The following is a 17,689-nucleotide window of genomic DNA, read 5'->3' as shown; positions in this document are numbered from 1 at the left end:
ATCTTCTGCTTGAATTGAATGGGACTACTCGGGGAGCAGAATCAGGCACTAATTAAGTGTGAGAGGACAGTGGAGCAGACTCTGGAACCACTGAAGTTGATGCATTTTTGCCTTTGACTTTTATGGGATCAGGATTTGGCCTGATGTTTAAGATTCTGTTTGAATTTTTGTTTGTTACATTGCATCTGTGCTCATAGTGTGATTTGTATGTACAGCTTGTAGTGTGCACTCTGACTGAGTTGCAAACAATTGACCAGACACCATGTTTAATTAATATTGTGAGCTGTTCCCCCGCTTATATGACCAGGGAGGGGTGAATACAGTGGCTATGAAGTCAGTGGAGCTATGTCAGGAGAAAATTTGGCCCTCTGTCTCCATGTACCAAAAGAGTTGAGTCTTTTTTTGAGATGAGCCCATAGAAATAATATGCATAATTCAGTCATCATCTTACAAACCCTTAAAAGCTTTTTTAGAAAGAAAAATCTGATCGCAATCAACTTTGCCCTAGATGTGCCAGAGCTGAGATTCCCAAGTGTCAGTTTGTAACTTTCGGATTAGAGCTGCCGTCACTTCCTTTTTAAGATGTGAAGTAAATCTAGGTCATCCTGTGTATTTGTTTTTAAGATGGCTAATTCAGATCTCATTCATGTTATTTGCCCAAGCTTGAGATGAAAAAATCCAAGATTTGAGGCAGTAAATCAGCATCAAAGTAAATCTTTTAAAATCATACACATCTCTGAGCATCTGAGCAAAGGAAGTGGTTTGATGTTTCTTCCTTAGGCAACGTTTACGGTCATTTAATATTCAAAGTATGAGAAACACAAAGTGGGTGTTGTTTTTAAGATTTCTGCATTAATATGTTGAGTTGAATGAACTGGCTGGTGTCTAGTCACCTCTGGTAATTTGTTCTCTGGACAATCATTGAATGCCCTACATGAGGCTGATGCTCTGGAAATAGAAAAAGGGAGGTGGCAAGACATGAGGTCTCTGGTTGGTCTGATGGTACTGCTCTTCTGGGCATGAAAGCGTTCAGTGGGTTTTGCTTGTTTCTTGCTCTCTTCGAGGGCATCAGTGTTGGGCCATTCATCTCAGTGTGCATTTTTTAAATGATTATTTGTCTTACAGTAGCAACTAGTGGCCCTCCCTCAGATGGGAGGCTGCATTGTGCTTGGTCCTGTGAAAACCTAGTGAGAAGACAGTCCCAGCATCCAATCCAAATAGATGAGACACCTCCACATCGTGACCCTCCCTCTTATCGAGGGCCAGGTGAGAGCTATTCTGCCCTTCACAATGTTTAATGAGGGATAGAAATCAAACAGAACAACACCTCTTGCCTTCCCCTCCCTGACGGTGGGTTGGTTGTTCTTGCCATGCAAGAACAGACATGTTTTTAGATGAGCTCTGTCACTTTCTAATTCCAGACTGTGGAGACGAGTGGACCTGCCCTGACACCGGGCAAGGGAAGTCAGCAACAGGCCAGGTTAAAAATGAACAAACTAATTAACCCTTTCATTTTTGTGAATGGATTGGGGTCTTGTAGAAATGGCTATTGAGATTGGAGCCAATCTGCTCTGACTGAGGCCATTGGAATAATGGCAAGGAACTGGGTATTCTCAGTGAAATAAACACCGCCTAAACAGCTATGGGAATCTCCATAGTGTGTCTGTGATAGGCTGGATATGTCTAGATTGATCTGCAAACTCTACTCTGTTTTCTGAATGCCTTTGGCTGGAGGCCTCATGGCCCTGTCACATCCTGCCCCAGAAATGGGCAGTGGAGAGGGGCCTCCAAGCTGCCTAGAGTGGCACAGCCAATCAGAAAGGGGCTGCAGGGAGCAGCCAATCAGGTCCCAGCTGGCTATTATAAGAAGAGCCGCAGGGCTAGTGTGAGATCAGTTCCTTGCAGGGATTAGAGGAGTGTGGCTGGCTGGCTGAGCTACAGGGCCTTGGACAGAGCAGTGGGAATGAGAAGGAGCTCTGGGCTGGTGGCTCTTGCTCAACCAGGACAAAGCCCTGAGGTAAGGTTGAAGAACATGTTTGTGCTGCAGGGAATCATAGCAGCAATGCTTCTTGGTTAAAGGGACATGGCAGATGGCTGCTATCTTTAGGGTCTCTGTGCTGGGACCTGGATTAGAGGGCCTGGGTGTCCCGTCCCCCCTCCCCCAACTGGAAAATTGGCCTGGACTTTAATGCACCCCAGAAGGGGAATTGAACTCTTTTAGTGGCCCAGGAGGAGAGCTGGGGCCTGAAAGGCCTAGAGAGGGTGAGGACATTACCTCCAGGGAGGGAGTCCTGGATTATGGCTCAATGCCAGGGCTGAGGCTGTTTTAAAGACTGCTGGACTAATTAAGGGGCTGAGCCCAGGGAGGGCTACAGGGAAAGAAAGGCTCCTGTAAGCCTGTTTCCTTGGAAGGTGTTTCTATTTCACATACAGACTGTGTGACTAGGCCGGAGGGCTGAGTCACTGAAGACCCACCACAAACAGAGAGAGTGTGTGCAGGCACTTGGACGGGGGGTGCTCGTGAGAGGCAAGTGTGACTCCTTTTGGGCCCAGTACAGCAGACTGGGGTCTGGCCAGCTGGGGAGCTCAGCCAGGGCTGTAACAGTGGTGCTGTGTGACAAAGAGCAGGTTTGCTTTGCTGTGGCCTCGTAAAACATTTTGTGTGGGTTACTCACTATTCCGAGAAGTTTAATTTTCGGCAGGGGGGTGGTGGTGGTGAATCTCCTCTTGCAGTTTGATCAAGGCAAACACTAATAAATGTAGATAAAGCAGCAGCAAAGTCGCATGGTGATGCCTAGGAATTGCTGCATATACAGGGATGTTAGCTCTAGTATTTTGGGCCATCAGCAAGAGTTCTGTACTCCCTAGAGTCACCTTATCCCAGAACTGTGGCTAGTCAAGACTGTGGTGGCACCCATGTCTCCAACAGGGTGTTTATCTCACAGGCACCTGGCAAAGATGGACCTTACTGCACCTCCCATGAAAGCACCCAAGGGAAGGGGGTTTTGGGGCAGGATAGCTTGTGAGCACCCCTTTCTGGAGGTTTCCCCCAACTTTTCCATAGTGAGGAGAAAGGAGGAGTTGCCCACTCATGGAATGGGGTAGCAGTTCAGTCCCCAGAAGCCATGGACAGATTCCCCATCATGGTCACAGGAAGTCCTGCATCATCCATGTGAGGCCTTTAGCCTCTGTGCTGGTTCTGGGTTCTTAGATCCCTTGTGACATGTCATCAGTAGCCCTGAAGCCCAGGGGCGCTCCTGTGCAAAGCTACAGTACAGAGACTACTGCGGGGCACTGGGGAAGGGGAGACAGTGCCACAGTGGGGGAGACAATGGATCCTTGGTGGTGGGCTGGAGAGGGAGCCTGCCCTGCACTCAGCTGGCAATGGAGGCTCCTGTTCCGCTAGGCTGGGCCCACCTCCCCCATTCAGAGTGTTGCAACCTGGCGGTAGGGCAGTTGGGCCCAATTTGAGTGAGTGGCATTGCAACATGGCTCACTGCAGGGCTATATGACCCTGTGTGCTAGGTCACCACACTGGGAGCTGGGCAAGATCCCATGGGACAGGAACCGCCATTGTGGGGCGGGCTCAGGATGGGCTCGCTCTCCATCCCTATGTTGTACACCTCTTGTCAACTGCGTAATAGGCTTGAAAAGGCACCACATATACCCCAAAGCTGCCTGGGTGCAGTCACCCCCTTTTCTCTCCCACCCCTTCTGCCTTGTAGCTCCGCCATCAGGAGGCCTAACTGTTCTACCCAGGGTTTGCTCAGGAGCAATACTATTAAGTACCCAGTGTGCCAGAACAGGGCATGAATAGCTATGGATGCAGAAGAGGGGCTTGTTGTATTGCCCTGCCTGTCCGCATTGTGACCTGGCATTCCCCAGGCTAGGAGACAGCTGCAGGCCTACAGAGATGTGGTTGCCAGCTTCATCCCCTTGTTTGGGTTTACACTCATCTGCCACCCCTAGGCAGCATTAGCTCGTCCTTCCATGCAAAGCCACGATTCAGTGACCAGAGAGCCGCCGAGAGAAAACCAATTCCCCTCCGATCAGGGAGCATCTTGTTTTGGAAGCAGACAATTTGCTGTGTGATGAGGCTCTTCTCACTGCCAGCCGCTCGGAAGGCGCTGACAGTGCAGAGTGCGTCCCAGCTCACTCAGCTTTTCTCAATGGCAGTGCCGTCGCGGGAGCACTGCTAACAATCCTGTCAGGAAGGGGCTGTTTCTAGGCTAAGCAGAAATTCCAGTGCCAAGCAGCTCGTTAGACTAGGAGTTAGCCCCATTCACATCCTGTGTTTGTGAACTCAACCGTGTCCCCAGTGCGTGCGCATGCATTGTTTTCAAATGCCTCCTTCCCTGGGAAATGCAGGACTAGGAGAAAGGGAATGAAGCAGCATACAGATTCCTAACATGAGAAGCTAGCTTCAACCATAACTCTTGAGGCTAGTCCCTCCTGCCAGAATAGGGGCTTGAGTGTATATGACCTTCGAGCAGCCCAGAGCACAAAAAGACAGTACAGAGATCACTAATAGATTGGTAACGGGGAATTTAGCCTTTTTTGGATAAGGAATAAGAACTAACCACATTGATCTGTGTACGCCTACCTGCTGGTTGTCCTATACTGACTTTACACCTGCTTTAGACACCGCTGCAGTGGCAGAAGCCCTAAAGCCTCAAAGCTACAGGAAAAGCGTTTTCGTACAAAGTGAGAAGGACTGTCCCCTCAGAGGGTTAAAACCAGTGCAGACCCACCTAGCTGAGGCATAACGCTGGGAATAGATGGGTGTAACTGCTGTTTTGCAATCCCATTTCCCTCCCCATTCAAAATTATATGCTTCAGGTTGTACATTTTGTAAATAAAGTAGATTACAATGATATATTAACCCTGTTTCTGTGTCCACTGATTTCTCCTTTTTAGAAGGAAATTTCTTATTGCGTAAGTCCCAAAATTCCTGCCTGTCTCAAATTTGTTTCCCTACTGTGCTCGCCAGAAGTGAAATTTGCCACATTGGTACCTAGCAACCCCATTGCGATGGGAGACCTGGAATTCTATTTGCTGAACACCCACATATTGTCCAAGGTTTTGATTGGGTGCTTTATGGAGCGAATGCTTTGATGGGCAGTTTGGACCCAACTATAACCATGGTTAGATCTATCCGACAACTGCATGCTCAGATCCCCAGGACTAACTCTTATCGCAACTTAACATAGCGGGATCCCTGCTGCAATTCAGTGGGAGTGATTAGTAGCTGACAAGCAGCTGATCCAGCGACAGGTTTCTTGCTCAAGCCCATTCTCCAGTGTATGAACGACAATGCCAGAGAGATCTGGGCAGGACCTCAGCTGTAACCAAAAAGCTAATTTTTAGAAACAGGAGATGGAGGAGTCTCTCCTAATGCTCCATTTATGAATCATCTCATGGGCTGACTGCCTTGCCTCTGAAATCAGTCACCCCAATGAATGCTTTTATTAGACTCCAATTTGGACTAATTTTGTCTCTTCTCCTCTCCCCCCGTCCCCCCACAATCAGGTGCTGAAATACCTGCTCCTCTTGCCTTTAAGCGAGCGTTAATTATTTTGGCAAGCACCAATAGCTCCCCAGATTAGACTAAAGGAAATAGATGTCATTTTTCACTGAACTGGCTTGGCTACAGGGGAAAAGATAAATTGGCCTGAAATCTGATGAATTAAGTATGGTGGTGTTTGTGGAGTGCAATCATCATCTTTGTATATTTGACAAAAATTAATTGTCTTGTCTACCTCAACTGAGTCAACGTAATCAGCCTGTCTCTGTAAAGAGGAAAAATCCATCATTTATAAGTGATTCATTAAGAAGTATTAAAGCCATCTCTAAGGACAAAATAATCTATTTAAGGAGGACTCGGGTAGCGAGACGGCTGATTAACGCCTCAGCTATTTTTCACTTATGAGGGATTTCAGTTGTTACGATGTACCTGGCTTAACCCTTGCTGAGTTAAGTGATGTGCTGGGTATGGATGGGAAATGGGGACACTTTCAGCCTAGCCAGCAAGTGCCTGAGAAATTAGTGACTCACTGTTGCAGAGATGCATGCGCACCACACAGCAGCAGGGAAAGGGTTAACTCACTTCTGACCTGCACAGTCGAGCCATCAGTGCAAACTGCACAATTCCAGCAGCATCTTTCCCAGATGTTAAAAACAACATTGATAGAGCTTGACTGTCCTCTGCTTTGCTCCTGGGGGAGCACTTGTGCAAAGGGATTGGGAAAACCCCTCCAGATCAGAATGGAAGCATCTTACACCCACTCTGCTTGCCTTTGCACAGGATGATGACACAAGATGGAAAGCAATGAAGGATTTGGTCCCTAGAATTCACCTTTTTCTCTGTAATGCCAGACTGTAGTTCCTGATAAAGTCCCTGATGTTAGATAGCCAACTGACACTAGCCTTGAATTTATCCACCAGGCTAAAAAGAAGCAGCTCTCAGAACAGTAAACTTGTCAGAAATGACAGCTACGTTTATGTCCTGTTTGGATGTGATTAAACAATTCTGCACTTTCCATTCAGGAATGGACAATCATCAGTTGTTTGAACTCCCATGTTGTTTAGACCTGCTCTTAACCCAAGGTCTCAAAAATGATTTTTGAGGGCCTCTGTTCTTAGGAGCGCAACTTGACAACCTATAAAAGGTTCTGATCTTTCAGAAAGTGCTGAACAACCCCCCTCTGAAAATCGGGCCCCTTTAAGGCACCTTGAGTCAAGAATCCAAAATCACTAGTCACTTTTGAAAATTGTGGCGACTGTGGTTTTAAAAACTCCACTGGCTGCAAGCTAGTGGCTATGCTAGAAATCTCCCATTGCTCCCTTTATGTGGAAAGTCTCTTCTTCACCCTCTTTAACCCAAGTTTCCTAAGCAGCCTCTTCTGAAGGACTGTTCCAAGAGCTGTCTGGATATTTAAATGATTTATATTAAGTATTTTCTCCTTTAATATACACTTTTGTTAATTCTTGCCAAGAATTTTAACCGTTCAGATCGGACTGATTTACCCTTCTAAGAGTCAAGTTGGCTTGTTACTTAAATTATACTTCTGAGAGGCATTGTCTCATTCTGCTCTATGTATGCAGGAGCTCCTGAATTCTGATCCTAGCTTAGATGCTGTCATGGACATGTGTGTGTGGTCCCAGAGGCAGAGGACACTGTCAGCTACCTTTGTGTCTTGGGGTTCCTGACTGCTCTGGGCGCCAAAATACCCTGTTGATTAAATTAGAGCAGTCTCAGGGAAGCTCTAATTTAGCGCATCCTCCCTAGAGCTGTCTTGGGGTGGTTCCAAACTACGGAGTCTGTGCCACCCCTGCAAGCATTCCCTCTCAGCATAGGGGGGCATCCCGGGGCAGGCAAGGGTGTGGCTGGAGTGCATTGTATTCTGGCAATCCAGAATCAGAGTAACACCTAGAGCAGGTTGTTCCTACAGCTGGCATAATTTAGAGCAGCCCCTGCCTTAGCCCTAGGATGAGTGAGGGAAATGGAAAGTTTACGTGAAGCTATCTGAGGGGATTAAGCCAATATCAGTCCATATTGACTCACAATGCAACTCTGCAGCTTGACACGTTTCCCATGTTTGTTTTCCATAACCAGAAAGGCTAAACTCTGTGACATAAATTAAAATCCACAGTGACTCTCCCTCTGCACTAAAGCATATGTTAAATGGAGTGATTGAAACCTCCCTCTCTCAATTCTTTTTTTCACGTTTGTTTCCTGGTATAGTAGAGTTGTCTTAACTGGTCCAGTGAAGAAATGGAGAAAAGAGTCTGAAAATTATATGAAATACTCTACTGAAGAAAAATGCTGTTCACTGCTCTTTATCAGAATTTCTTCTTTATATTTTATATGGCAACTTCTGTACTTAGCAGACCAGAACTTGACACCTGTATAACGCTCTTTGCTACTTGGAACTGGTGAAGCTCAGTCTAGTTAAGTGAATTCATACTAATAATCTCCTAATTAAGCAGCAATCAACTGACATTTGTTATTCTTAGGCCAAACTGGTTCCATGGGAAACATCTTAATTAAGGGTTTGTCTCCCTGGGGAAATTCAGCATCATAGCTATAGTGGTATAATTATTCTGCCCTGGTTATGCTGGTGTAACTCCCTTGGGTGTCCAGTATCAGGGGGCTAGCCGTGTTAGTCTGTATCCACAAAAACAACAAAGAGTCTGGTGGCACCTTAAAGACTAACATTTATTTGGGCATAAGCTTTTGTGGGTAAAAAAAACCACTTCTTCAGATGCCCTGGGTGGACTTCAGATTCTCCTGGATGGACACTCTATTCTGGAATAAAAGTGGCTTGTGTACCCATCTCCCCAACAGCATGTAGAATAAAAGTGGCTTTATTCCAGAATAAATGATTCCTTTCTATGCTGGTCAATTTCCTCGTGTAGGCAATCCCTATCCAGATTCCTTAATTCAAAGTGCCCCAGTGTAATAGACCATACACATCAATCCAGGATCTGACCCTGTGTGGCAGAAGAAGGCAAAATGCTCAATTCAGTGCTAATGAAAACAACTCTTTTTGCAGCCCTGGTTAAGATGATTGTCCTTGCTTCATTTCATATTTGGTTCTCTGCACGCCCTTCTTGCAAATTTATCTGATATCTTTATCTTTCCTTAGCTTCTCTCACCCCCAGCTCCCTAGCCAACATTCCTCTCTTTCACTAACAGAATAGAATCCTTTTTCCCTTCTCAGGCTCTGATACGCTAGCCCAGGCTCCGTGCCTGACTGCATGAAGTCCGATGATTACAGAAGCTGTCTAACATTGCTTGCATTTCCTCCCATCCCCCGATGATACTTAGACAGGCCTGACCTAAATTATGAAGCAATCTTGCTTTGTTCAGTTGTTCGTTAACTTGAAAGACATGTTTAAACACAAGGTAGGGTAAAGGAGCTGCAGCTTCCAGACAGGGGTTTGGACCAGTTTCAAGGACCAGAAAGCCTCACTGCTATGATTTTTGACGTCTTGCTTGCCGTACTCACACCGCTAGTCCCATTGACTTAAAGGGATCACTCACCTGAATAAAGACTAGGTGCTGAACCAGCCCCAGGAATGGGGGCAGTGACCTTGGGCCTGATTCTCTCTCTCTCTTCTGCCTTGCAGCTTGTGTGGGTACAAACTTGTGTGCAATAGGGCTGTAAAATGCCACCTTTCCATTCTGGGGCTGAGTTGCATGCCCACAACACTCAAGGCCCAATGTCTGAGCTGAGTCCATGCTGTGAGCAAAAGTGTCTGTCTGCATTCTACCTGGGTGACTCGCGTTGGCTGGGCCCCGGGTTGCTCTGATAGAGGCCCACACCCCTAGGGACCAATCCAGCAAGCAGGAACAGTTGGAGTACAGAGATGCTCTGCTGGCCTTCTGCCATCCAGGGAATCCCCCTGCCCAGGGAGAATTCCCAAGCAGCCAATCCAATTGACTCTTCAGCTAGGTTGAAGCTGTGGGAGCAGGGGCTTGCACAGGTGTAAATGACTGTCCCAGGCAGTGGAGACTCAGAGTGCTTTCATATGCTTGGTATATATATAAATGAGTGTAAATAGACCTAAATGTGCCTCTTCTCTGACTCGTAGCATTTAGGGCCAGAAGGAACCCCCATCATCTAGTCTGATCTACTGTATCACAAGCCATCTGCACACTAACCCAGTGGAAACCAGGATCTCAATGGAAGTTGCAGATTTGCACTCAGAGCCGATTACCCCATGTTCAAGGTTTGATACTGTGCAAAAGCTGGCTGGCTTTCTGCACAGCTGTCCCTCGTATCTCCCTCTCTAAGCAGTGATCCATGCCAGCAGGGGCTGAACCTTCAGGGGGAGGTGAATTTAGTTGTACTTGTGCTGTGGAGAGAAACCCAGCATAGAAAGTAAGGTGGGGCTCGTGTACACGTCTCCCCAACGGCATGTAGAATGTTTCTCCCCCCACCCTTGTTGGTGCCAGTTCTTCATACATCAGCATGTAAAATAGGTTAGAAACAAGAGCTCTTCCCTAGGTGGTGTGGCCTAATGGATAAGCCACTAGTCTGACATTCAGAAGGGCTGGCTTCAAGCCCCAACTCCCCTAGCTGGGTGACCTCGGGCAAGTCCTTGTCTCCCTCTGCTTCATTTTCCCTGCCTGTAAAGTGGGGTAATCAGACTGGCCTCCTGTGGAAAGTGCTGTGTGATGTAGGGATGAACAGTGCTCTGTAAGAGTGAGGTATTATTGTTTGGAAAGACTCCAAGCTCCTCTCCCCTGTTCAGTGAAGTGTCTTTCCCTCCCTCCCCTGCCAATCAAACACCAACATCACTATTTTTAAACCACCTTTCTACCACCATGTCCAAGATGCTTGATCTTACTGAGGACTAAACCCAGGGCAGGTCTGAATTCCTATAAATTCATGAGTTAATTAAAAGTTTTTGGCTCTATTTTAAATCTTAAAGGGTTAAAAAGAGGGAGTTGGAGCAGATCTGGATTAAGGTAATCTGGCCTCTAGGCCTACCCCAAATGAGAGCCCTTGTTAGCTCTGTTCTCACAGGATGGTCACTACTCCATGCCGTGGTCATGCACTATGACTCAGTGCCTCTTGGGGGATGGGAAGCAGTGGTAGTTCGTGTCTGGGTGGTCTCTATCTGCTGGCCTGGTGGGGGGCCTCATCCTCATTCCTATGGGGGGGTAGTAAATCCAGCCCTATGTCATCTCCTATCTTCAGGGAGGATGGGGTCCCTCCCACAGGAGGGAAGACTCAGTCCTCACATGCTCCTTCTGACACCATCCCAGCAAAGCCATGAAACGTGCTGTGTGAGGTGCACCCAAGTAAACAGGATTCAGTGTTAGCAGTCCATTGAGATGAATGGGAGAGTTAACCCTTCTCAGGGCAATTGTTTCAGGCCCTCTGCAGTCTCAGGCAGACGTCACTGCATCAGGTACACTCAACCTCAAAAAGGGGATCTATCTCCACAACCCTAAAGCCTGGAGATCTATTTTTAAAAGTGAAAACTGAGAGACTGAGGGCCTCAGAGGACTCCAGGAACTGGGGCCCTTGGCACAAACCTATTGATGGAGCCTATGCCTTAATCTAGCCCTGGGCCTGAATCTCCTGATGCAGATGTGGCTAAAGAGAGAAGAGCTAGCTGGCAGCTTTCCTCCCCCAGTCCCTGGCCAGAGAACAAGCAGGTGGGTAAATTACACTGGGGCTTTGTCTGCACTGTGGATTCTGGGAGAGTGCCACTGAACTGATTCTAGCCAGTTGGAGCACCAGTGTAAACTGGCTGCCAGACTTCCTATCACTAAGACATCTGGACCTTCTGGGTTACCCAAGACTGCGCTGAAGATAATGGTAGCTGGTGTATGCTAAAGCTTTCTCAACATCTGGAATCTGCAGTGCTGCTGCACCTCTGCTCTAGCAACAAGCCGGAGATTCCAATAAAGGCCTCCTGGACGCTGGGTCAGTGCCTGGGTACGGGTGGGGGGGAATTCCTTCTACTGGCATTTCAGGTACAAATGCCGCATGCTACAGTCTGTACAGCAAACAAAAGCACTACTCTCCATTGCCCTCTTCTGTTTTAAAATCTCACCCCCAAACAGTCTGCAGAGTCAAGTGTCTCCCCTCGCCCCCGGATGTGGACTCAATGGGATATAATCTTTTCCATCTTGGTGAATCAAACACATAGTCTGGGTGGAGGAATGGGGAACCTTTGTGGAATGAGCACATTTTACCTTCCTCTGTTAATTTAAATAAGTCAATGTAGGAACCTGAGATTCTGAAAAATCGCCCATGATTTCCATTAAATGATGGAGAGGTACTTCATTATAGTTTATTCTGTGGCCCTATAGGAAGACAAAGTAAACACATGTAAGGTGCCTCAGCCCTACAATGAGCTGCTGCTGACTTCAGGGTTGCGCCCTGCGAGCACAAGGGTCTGCCCACGTGCAGCTCAATTCAGGATCGGGGCCTAACAAAAAAAGGCACAAGGCAGGTCTGGAACCAGCATTAAAAAGTTGAGAGAGAAAATGGAAACGCCCTTTCACACAGCCCTCGAGAGGATGCCCTTATGGAACTGCACTTGCGAAAGGAGACCGCGTGGTGGCGCCATCTGACAGCTTTCCCACACCCTGCGCCTGCCAACACTTTTTTTTCCCCCGGCGGAGGTTCCCACAGAATAACGGAGTTTTCTGCGACGTCCAAGTTCCAGCAGCGCGTCCTACACCAGAGACCTCCGACTTCCTCGCAGACCACGTCTCTTGGCGGCCTCCCCTCCCATTCGCACTTACCCAGGGTTATCTCCCCATCCGTTCACAAGCCCACAACGTCCCTAGGGGCACTCCCCAGCAATGGTAATTGGTTTCATATTAAGTTAAGTTCATATAAAGTTCATGGTAAGTCGCCCTAGAGCCAAGCCTGAGCACAAGTGAGCTCGCCTCTCCCCGGGTCCCTGCCTGGAAGGGAGAGATTTCCCGCTGCCTTTTAGTGAGAATGAGCAGCTGGAAGCCAGGAGAAAAGCCAGGGGCAGGTGACCGGGAATAGTTTGGCGGGGCAGGGTGTGGGGATCTCGGTTGTACAGTGCTTGGAAGCTGAGCTGTTCTCAGCTGGGCGCTAAAGTGGCTCCATTCACGTCTCTGGTTTGCTGCGAATTCATCTCCGGCGGGGGGTGACTGCTAGGTCCTTCCCCGCCACCCCAGGCCTGGGAACGCGCAAGCGAGCTCCCTCTATGTCCAGGCCGATCCCGAAGGTGGTGGGTGTTTTAAAGTCCAGCTCTTTCCTCCCACCGAACCGCGGAGTCAGGCCTGGGAGCTGAGGTCTCTCCCGCTCCTTGCGGGCTGGCCCACGTGTGAGCGGCCCCAGGCGGATGGGTGCTCTTCCGGTTCCGATTTGCTAGGACCCCCCCCCCGCCAGGCTTGCTGGAGGGGGGGCGCGGAGAATCGGGGCGCCCTGGATCCGCTTGAGGCCAGCCGGGCGTCCCACCTTCCCGGGCCGGGCAGGGCCAGCGCGCACCGCTGGGAGCGCACCATTCCCCGCGGAGGCGCACGGGCAGGTGTCAGCCCCGGGTATGGCCAGGGCGCCCCGCCGCTGCGCACGGGGAGAGCGGCGCGGACACGGCGCAGGAGGGTCCCCGAGCGGCGGGGCTGGGCCGGGCCGGAGACGGGCCGGGCTTGGCTTGAGGCAGGTGGGTGTGCGAGCGCCCCGGGCGGCGTGGGGCCAGCAGGGAGCGGGGTCTGGGCGGAACAGGGGCCCGAGGCGAGGCGGGGGGCGCCCTGGAGAGGTGGGCGCCTTATTTGGCTGAGCGCCCTGCCGCCGGGTCGCTGTCCCTGGGGGGGCTGACGGCGCAGGGAGCGGGCCGGGGGGGGGTCGGGGAGTGATGGCTCCGGGCTGATGGGGTGGGACTGGGACTGGCAGCCAGAGAGGCTCCGGCAGCATGGAGAGCGGTGTCAGAGGCAGCGCCGCTCCCGGGAGAGGAGCCTGAGTTCGGGGGCTGGGGCCGGAGGGAGGCGCCCCTGGGAGCGCTGCGCATGGAGCTGCAGGACGGCAACGGGAGCTGCCCGGACTGCAGCCCGGGGGCTCGCCCGTCCGCCGGGGCCACCGCCGCCCTGGCCGCGGTGATCATCTTCACCATCGTGGGGGACCTGGTGGGCAACGCGCTGGTGATCCTGTCCGTGCTGAGGAACAAGAAGCTCCGCAACGCCGGTGAGTTCCGCGTCGCCCCCTCCTCGCGGGCTGGGCTGGGGGCGCTCGGCGCTGCACCTCTGGGTGCCAGGCCAGCCTGGGACCGGGGCAGCTCCGATCTCCGCCTGGGGCTGCTCTCCAGTCACAGGGCCTCAGGAGAAGGCATTCGGGCCCCTCTCCCCCGGCTAAGTGTGGGGAGCAAACTCCCGGAGCCCCTTGGCCATCTGAGTCTGGAGCTGCGGGGAGCCCGGGAGACGCGCCCTGCAACTTTGCAAACTCTTCAGCCGTGCCGAGCCCGGGGTGTGATCTGCGCCCCTGCACGGACAGAGCCGGGACTCGGCCAGGGGGTCGCTTGGCCGAAGGGAGCTGCCCGTCTTGCAGATCCACCCTGCGTCCCCCTGGCAGCAGGAGACTCCCAAGGGCAAGAGAAATCGTCACACCCCAAGCCCGAGGCTGCTCCGCTTTGCAACGGGTAGGAGTTTGGCTACTAACTCCTCCACCGGGCTGCTGCTCCAGAGCCCTCCACCAGCTCCGGGATTCCTCTCCCGGCGCTGCACAGCGGGGGGCACTTAGGATTTAAAAATAAAACGGAAAGCAAAACAAAGCAGCAATTGTGCCCCATTGTCATCCAGCCGCAGGGTGATTATCTGCAATTAGAGGAACTGCAGAACTAAAATTTGACAATGAAGGGTATAATCAACTTCTTCCTTGGGATTATGGTTTTAATTGGGGAGCGAAACTACTCCAAATCCCTTATTCTAATTAATACTCTGCATCTGCAATCTCTTAAAGTCGCTGAGCACCACATTATTTCACTAAGACACAATCACACCAAACTTTCAGGGTATTTTCCAAGTTGGCATAGCTGAATGTGTTACTTTCCCTGACTTCCTATGTACCAGGCTTGAAATTTCTGGTCTTTAACATGAGGACCTGATCCTGCTTCTAGTGAAGTCAATTGGAGGAAAAGAAGCAGGATTGGGCTCTTGGCTCGGTGTGATTAAAATATTAACTAATACTTGCCACTAGTAGCATTTTTCACCTGTACTCTGTAAAATGCTTTGCAAAGAGTTTGCCTGTAACTATCTCAGGCTTCTAGCTGATGAAAAGGAGACTGGGATCAATATAACCCAGCTAGTCTGTGACAGGAAAATCAGGAGTCCTGACTCTGTTCTGTGCCCTTTGCAATAAACGGTTCTGCATCTGAGTTACAAACTTGCTTTTCTTTCTCATGTTGCTTTTTGTCTTCAAACGTCTGGGAACTGTTTTTTCCTTCTGTTTCCCAGGGATAGCTGCAAATAAAGGACCCAGTCCTGCAGCTGTAATTTCGGTAAAACACTCGTTAACTTGGATGGCAGTCTTGCCTGAGAGAGAACTGCATGATTGGTCTCCACATGAGCATGAACATATGCAATCTGGGAGGCTGGGGTGCAAAAGAATCAAGAGGGATCAGGAAAAAGAAAGAGATCCCATGGCAATTGTAAACTCTTGCTGGTTGGATCCTGCTTTACATGCATTTAGCAAACTTGATCTTTGCTGCATTTGGTAATAACCAAATAAATGGGGAGTAAAGATTTTTCCAGTTGCTTGTCCATGTATAATTTGAAAGCTGTACTAGTGGTTTTAAAACATTACTTCCTTGACACACGTCTGCGTCAGGCTACGTGACCAAAACCATTTTTGATTTTTTTTAAATGACAAGAAAACGATCAAAATCTATACTAGTATTAGTAATTTCTAAGCGTGGTAGTTATTTTTCCCTGGGTCCATTAGACTGGTGAAAAGAGTTGGCTATATATTGTTCTGCAGTAACTCCATGTATCCCTTGCAGTGGCTCTTAAAAATGATAAACTTTGTTGAGCTACATCTTGATATGGAGTGCGCCATTGTGTCTGTTTCTGTAGAGGGAGTGAAACAACCTCTCGATCTACAGCTAGTAAAGTATTTTAGATATCAAGTCTCCACTACTTGCAATTATTCAACAAAGTCATTCATAACATGGGGACACTTTTTACCCTTGTGATCTCTGTGTAAATCTGTAGTAACTGAATGGAAATCAATGAAGTTACTCTGGAATTAAAATGGTTTAATGGCAAACAATATCTGGCCAATGATATCCACTCTATATGAAAACATTGCACCAGGCTTATGTGAGTTTAAATATTCAGTTGACTTAAGTTTGGTTTCAAAATCTCAAAATTAGGTCTTCTGACCCGTGTTCATGGAAGGAGCAATAGAGAATGCTTTTTATAAAAACCTGATAATCAGTAACTTGTGTGTTCTGACAAGAATGATAGAGATGTGAAATTCAATTGCTTGATTGCATTTCAGATTTTAAGTGGTGCTTTTCAGGAAAATCGAGGTAAAACAGTGAAAAAACTCCTATTTGTTCATATTTACATTCTAAATGATAATGGGGAATATTTCCAAACCTTAACGATTCCCAGTAGCTCACTGTCTGCCTTAAAAATAAGACAGATTTTTAAAAATAAGACAGATTAATAAATCCCAAGAAAATGACAACTTCGTTAAACTTCTCAAGTTTTTATTAAATTGTTTTTATAAACTGAAATCAGAACATGGCTAGTATAGACTCAACGGATGTAACTTTGGAGCAGCAACTGATTGCAGGGGACAAGTTCCACACTCCCTCATGGGTACTATTGTCGCTGTAATCAGTGGGCCTGATCTTCCTCCTGTTTGCAATGAATGGCATAAATCTGGAGTAATTTTGAAGTCAAACAGGTATAAGCACAGTATGAATAAGTGGAGAACCTGGCCCCTACTTTGTCTGGCTGTTTCGTAAGAAGGACAAGAGATACTTCGTATGGGTTTAATCAGGCCACAACTTTATTATTGGATGTCTGGGAGTACCCAACAGATAAAAGTGTACAGCACAGGCAACTCCATGTTCATTCAGTGATTACCTGGGGGCTTCCACCAGCCCCCCTTCATTTTCCATCCAGGTCCCCCAGCCAACCCATTGCTGGGAGCTTTCCATCCACTCTGCCTCGTTGGAGGGTTAAGGTGGCTATAAGAAAGGAGGCTTGGCTCCCTGCTGTGCCAGTCATAGGACCCCGAACCACCCCACCCAGTTCTGTTTCTTTAACCAACACCTCCTTTTTAAGTCCTTTTCCAAGCCATTTATCTGGCCGCTGGATGCTTTCCCTATGGAGTACCTGCACTGGACATCCTCCCTACACTTAAACTAAGTTGTGACGCAGCCTACCTTCCTCACCATAATAAGTCCTCCCGGAAAACTCGTGGGGAAGGTGAAAAAAAACCCACTCCGCCTAGGCCAATCTGGTGGTGAGGGAAAAATTACTTCCCAGCCCCCTTAGAAAGGAGCAGGTGCCCACAGCAGGTCCTAAGCAAACCTGGTAGTCACCACCTTAAGGGAAGGGAGGGTGGGTGCTGCTTTGCCTGCTGCATGGAGAAAGCCTTCTAATGCCTGGGCTTGCCCCTCTTAAGGCCTTCTGCACTTACATTCCCAGGGGATGAGTCAGCATCACCACTCTGACCCCCCGCCCACTTTTCTGCAGCAGCTTGTGACGACCTTCCCTTCTCACCCCACGCCCCCGAAAGCACTGCTATCTTCCTCCAGCAAATCCAGACAATGTCAGCGTCCCCGCCCCATTAAGGTGCGGGGTGGTCATTGCCATGGTGATGGTCCCATTGTAGCTACAACAGAGACCTCTAATCATTATGAACTGAATATTTAGAATGTGACAAATGGTTACACCAGCCTCTGGCATGTTTCTGTAAAAATTTCTCTCTTGCACATTCTGTTGGCTTAATAACATTGGAGCTGAATGTGGACGAAAACTTTTTCTAAAGGAGCATGTTCTCCAGGCTGGAGCTCCAGCAATATACATCTCCAGCTTTCTTGAACACGCTAAAAAATAACAGGGCATAGACCTAATTCTGGGTTCCTTGAAAACCCAAACCTCCCAATGGCATCCCTAGGAGCTTTGCATGTATAAGAATGCAGAATCGGGCCCAAGATTGTAAATAGCTGAACCATTGTT

The 17,689-nt window shown here is 48.8% G+C and overlaps 1 protein-coding gene across 15 annotated transcripts in view; it reads left to right on the top strand.

Moving 5' to 3' along the window:
* The first annotated feature begins 1,907 nt into the window (after positions 1-1,907).
* GPR50 (G protein-coupled receptor 50) overlaps positions 1,908-17,689 on the top strand; it is a 280,991-nt gene continuing 265,209 nt past the window's right edge. For 11 of the 15 annotated variants that reach the window (XR_005584872.1, XR_005584867.1, XR_005584868.1 and 8 more), the window contains exon 1: positions 13,398-13,682. Coding sequence is in view for 1 of the 15 variants with exons in the window: in XM_039489353.1 (XP_039345287.1) it covers positions 13,508-13,682 (175 nt within the window). In the remaining 14 variants the exon portion in view is untranslated. Of the gene's footprint in view, positions 2,018-12,191; positions 13,165-13,397; positions 13,683-17,689 lie in introns of those variants that run through there. The other 4 variants (XR_005584875.1, XR_005584874.1, XR_005584876.1 and 1 more) reach the window with 4 other exon arrangements.

This window comes from Mauremys reevesii, linkage group 9 (genome assembly GCF_016161935.1).
Source record: "Mauremys reevesii isolate NIE-2019 linkage group 9, ASM1616193v1, whole genome shotgun sequence".
NCBI classification, from domain to species: domain Eukaryota; kingdom Metazoa; phylum Chordata; order Testudines; family Geoemydidae; genus Mauremys; species Mauremys reevesii.
The sequence above is the reverse complement of the archived record's forward strand: the minus strand, read 5'-3'. Positions and strand labels throughout refer to the sequence as shown.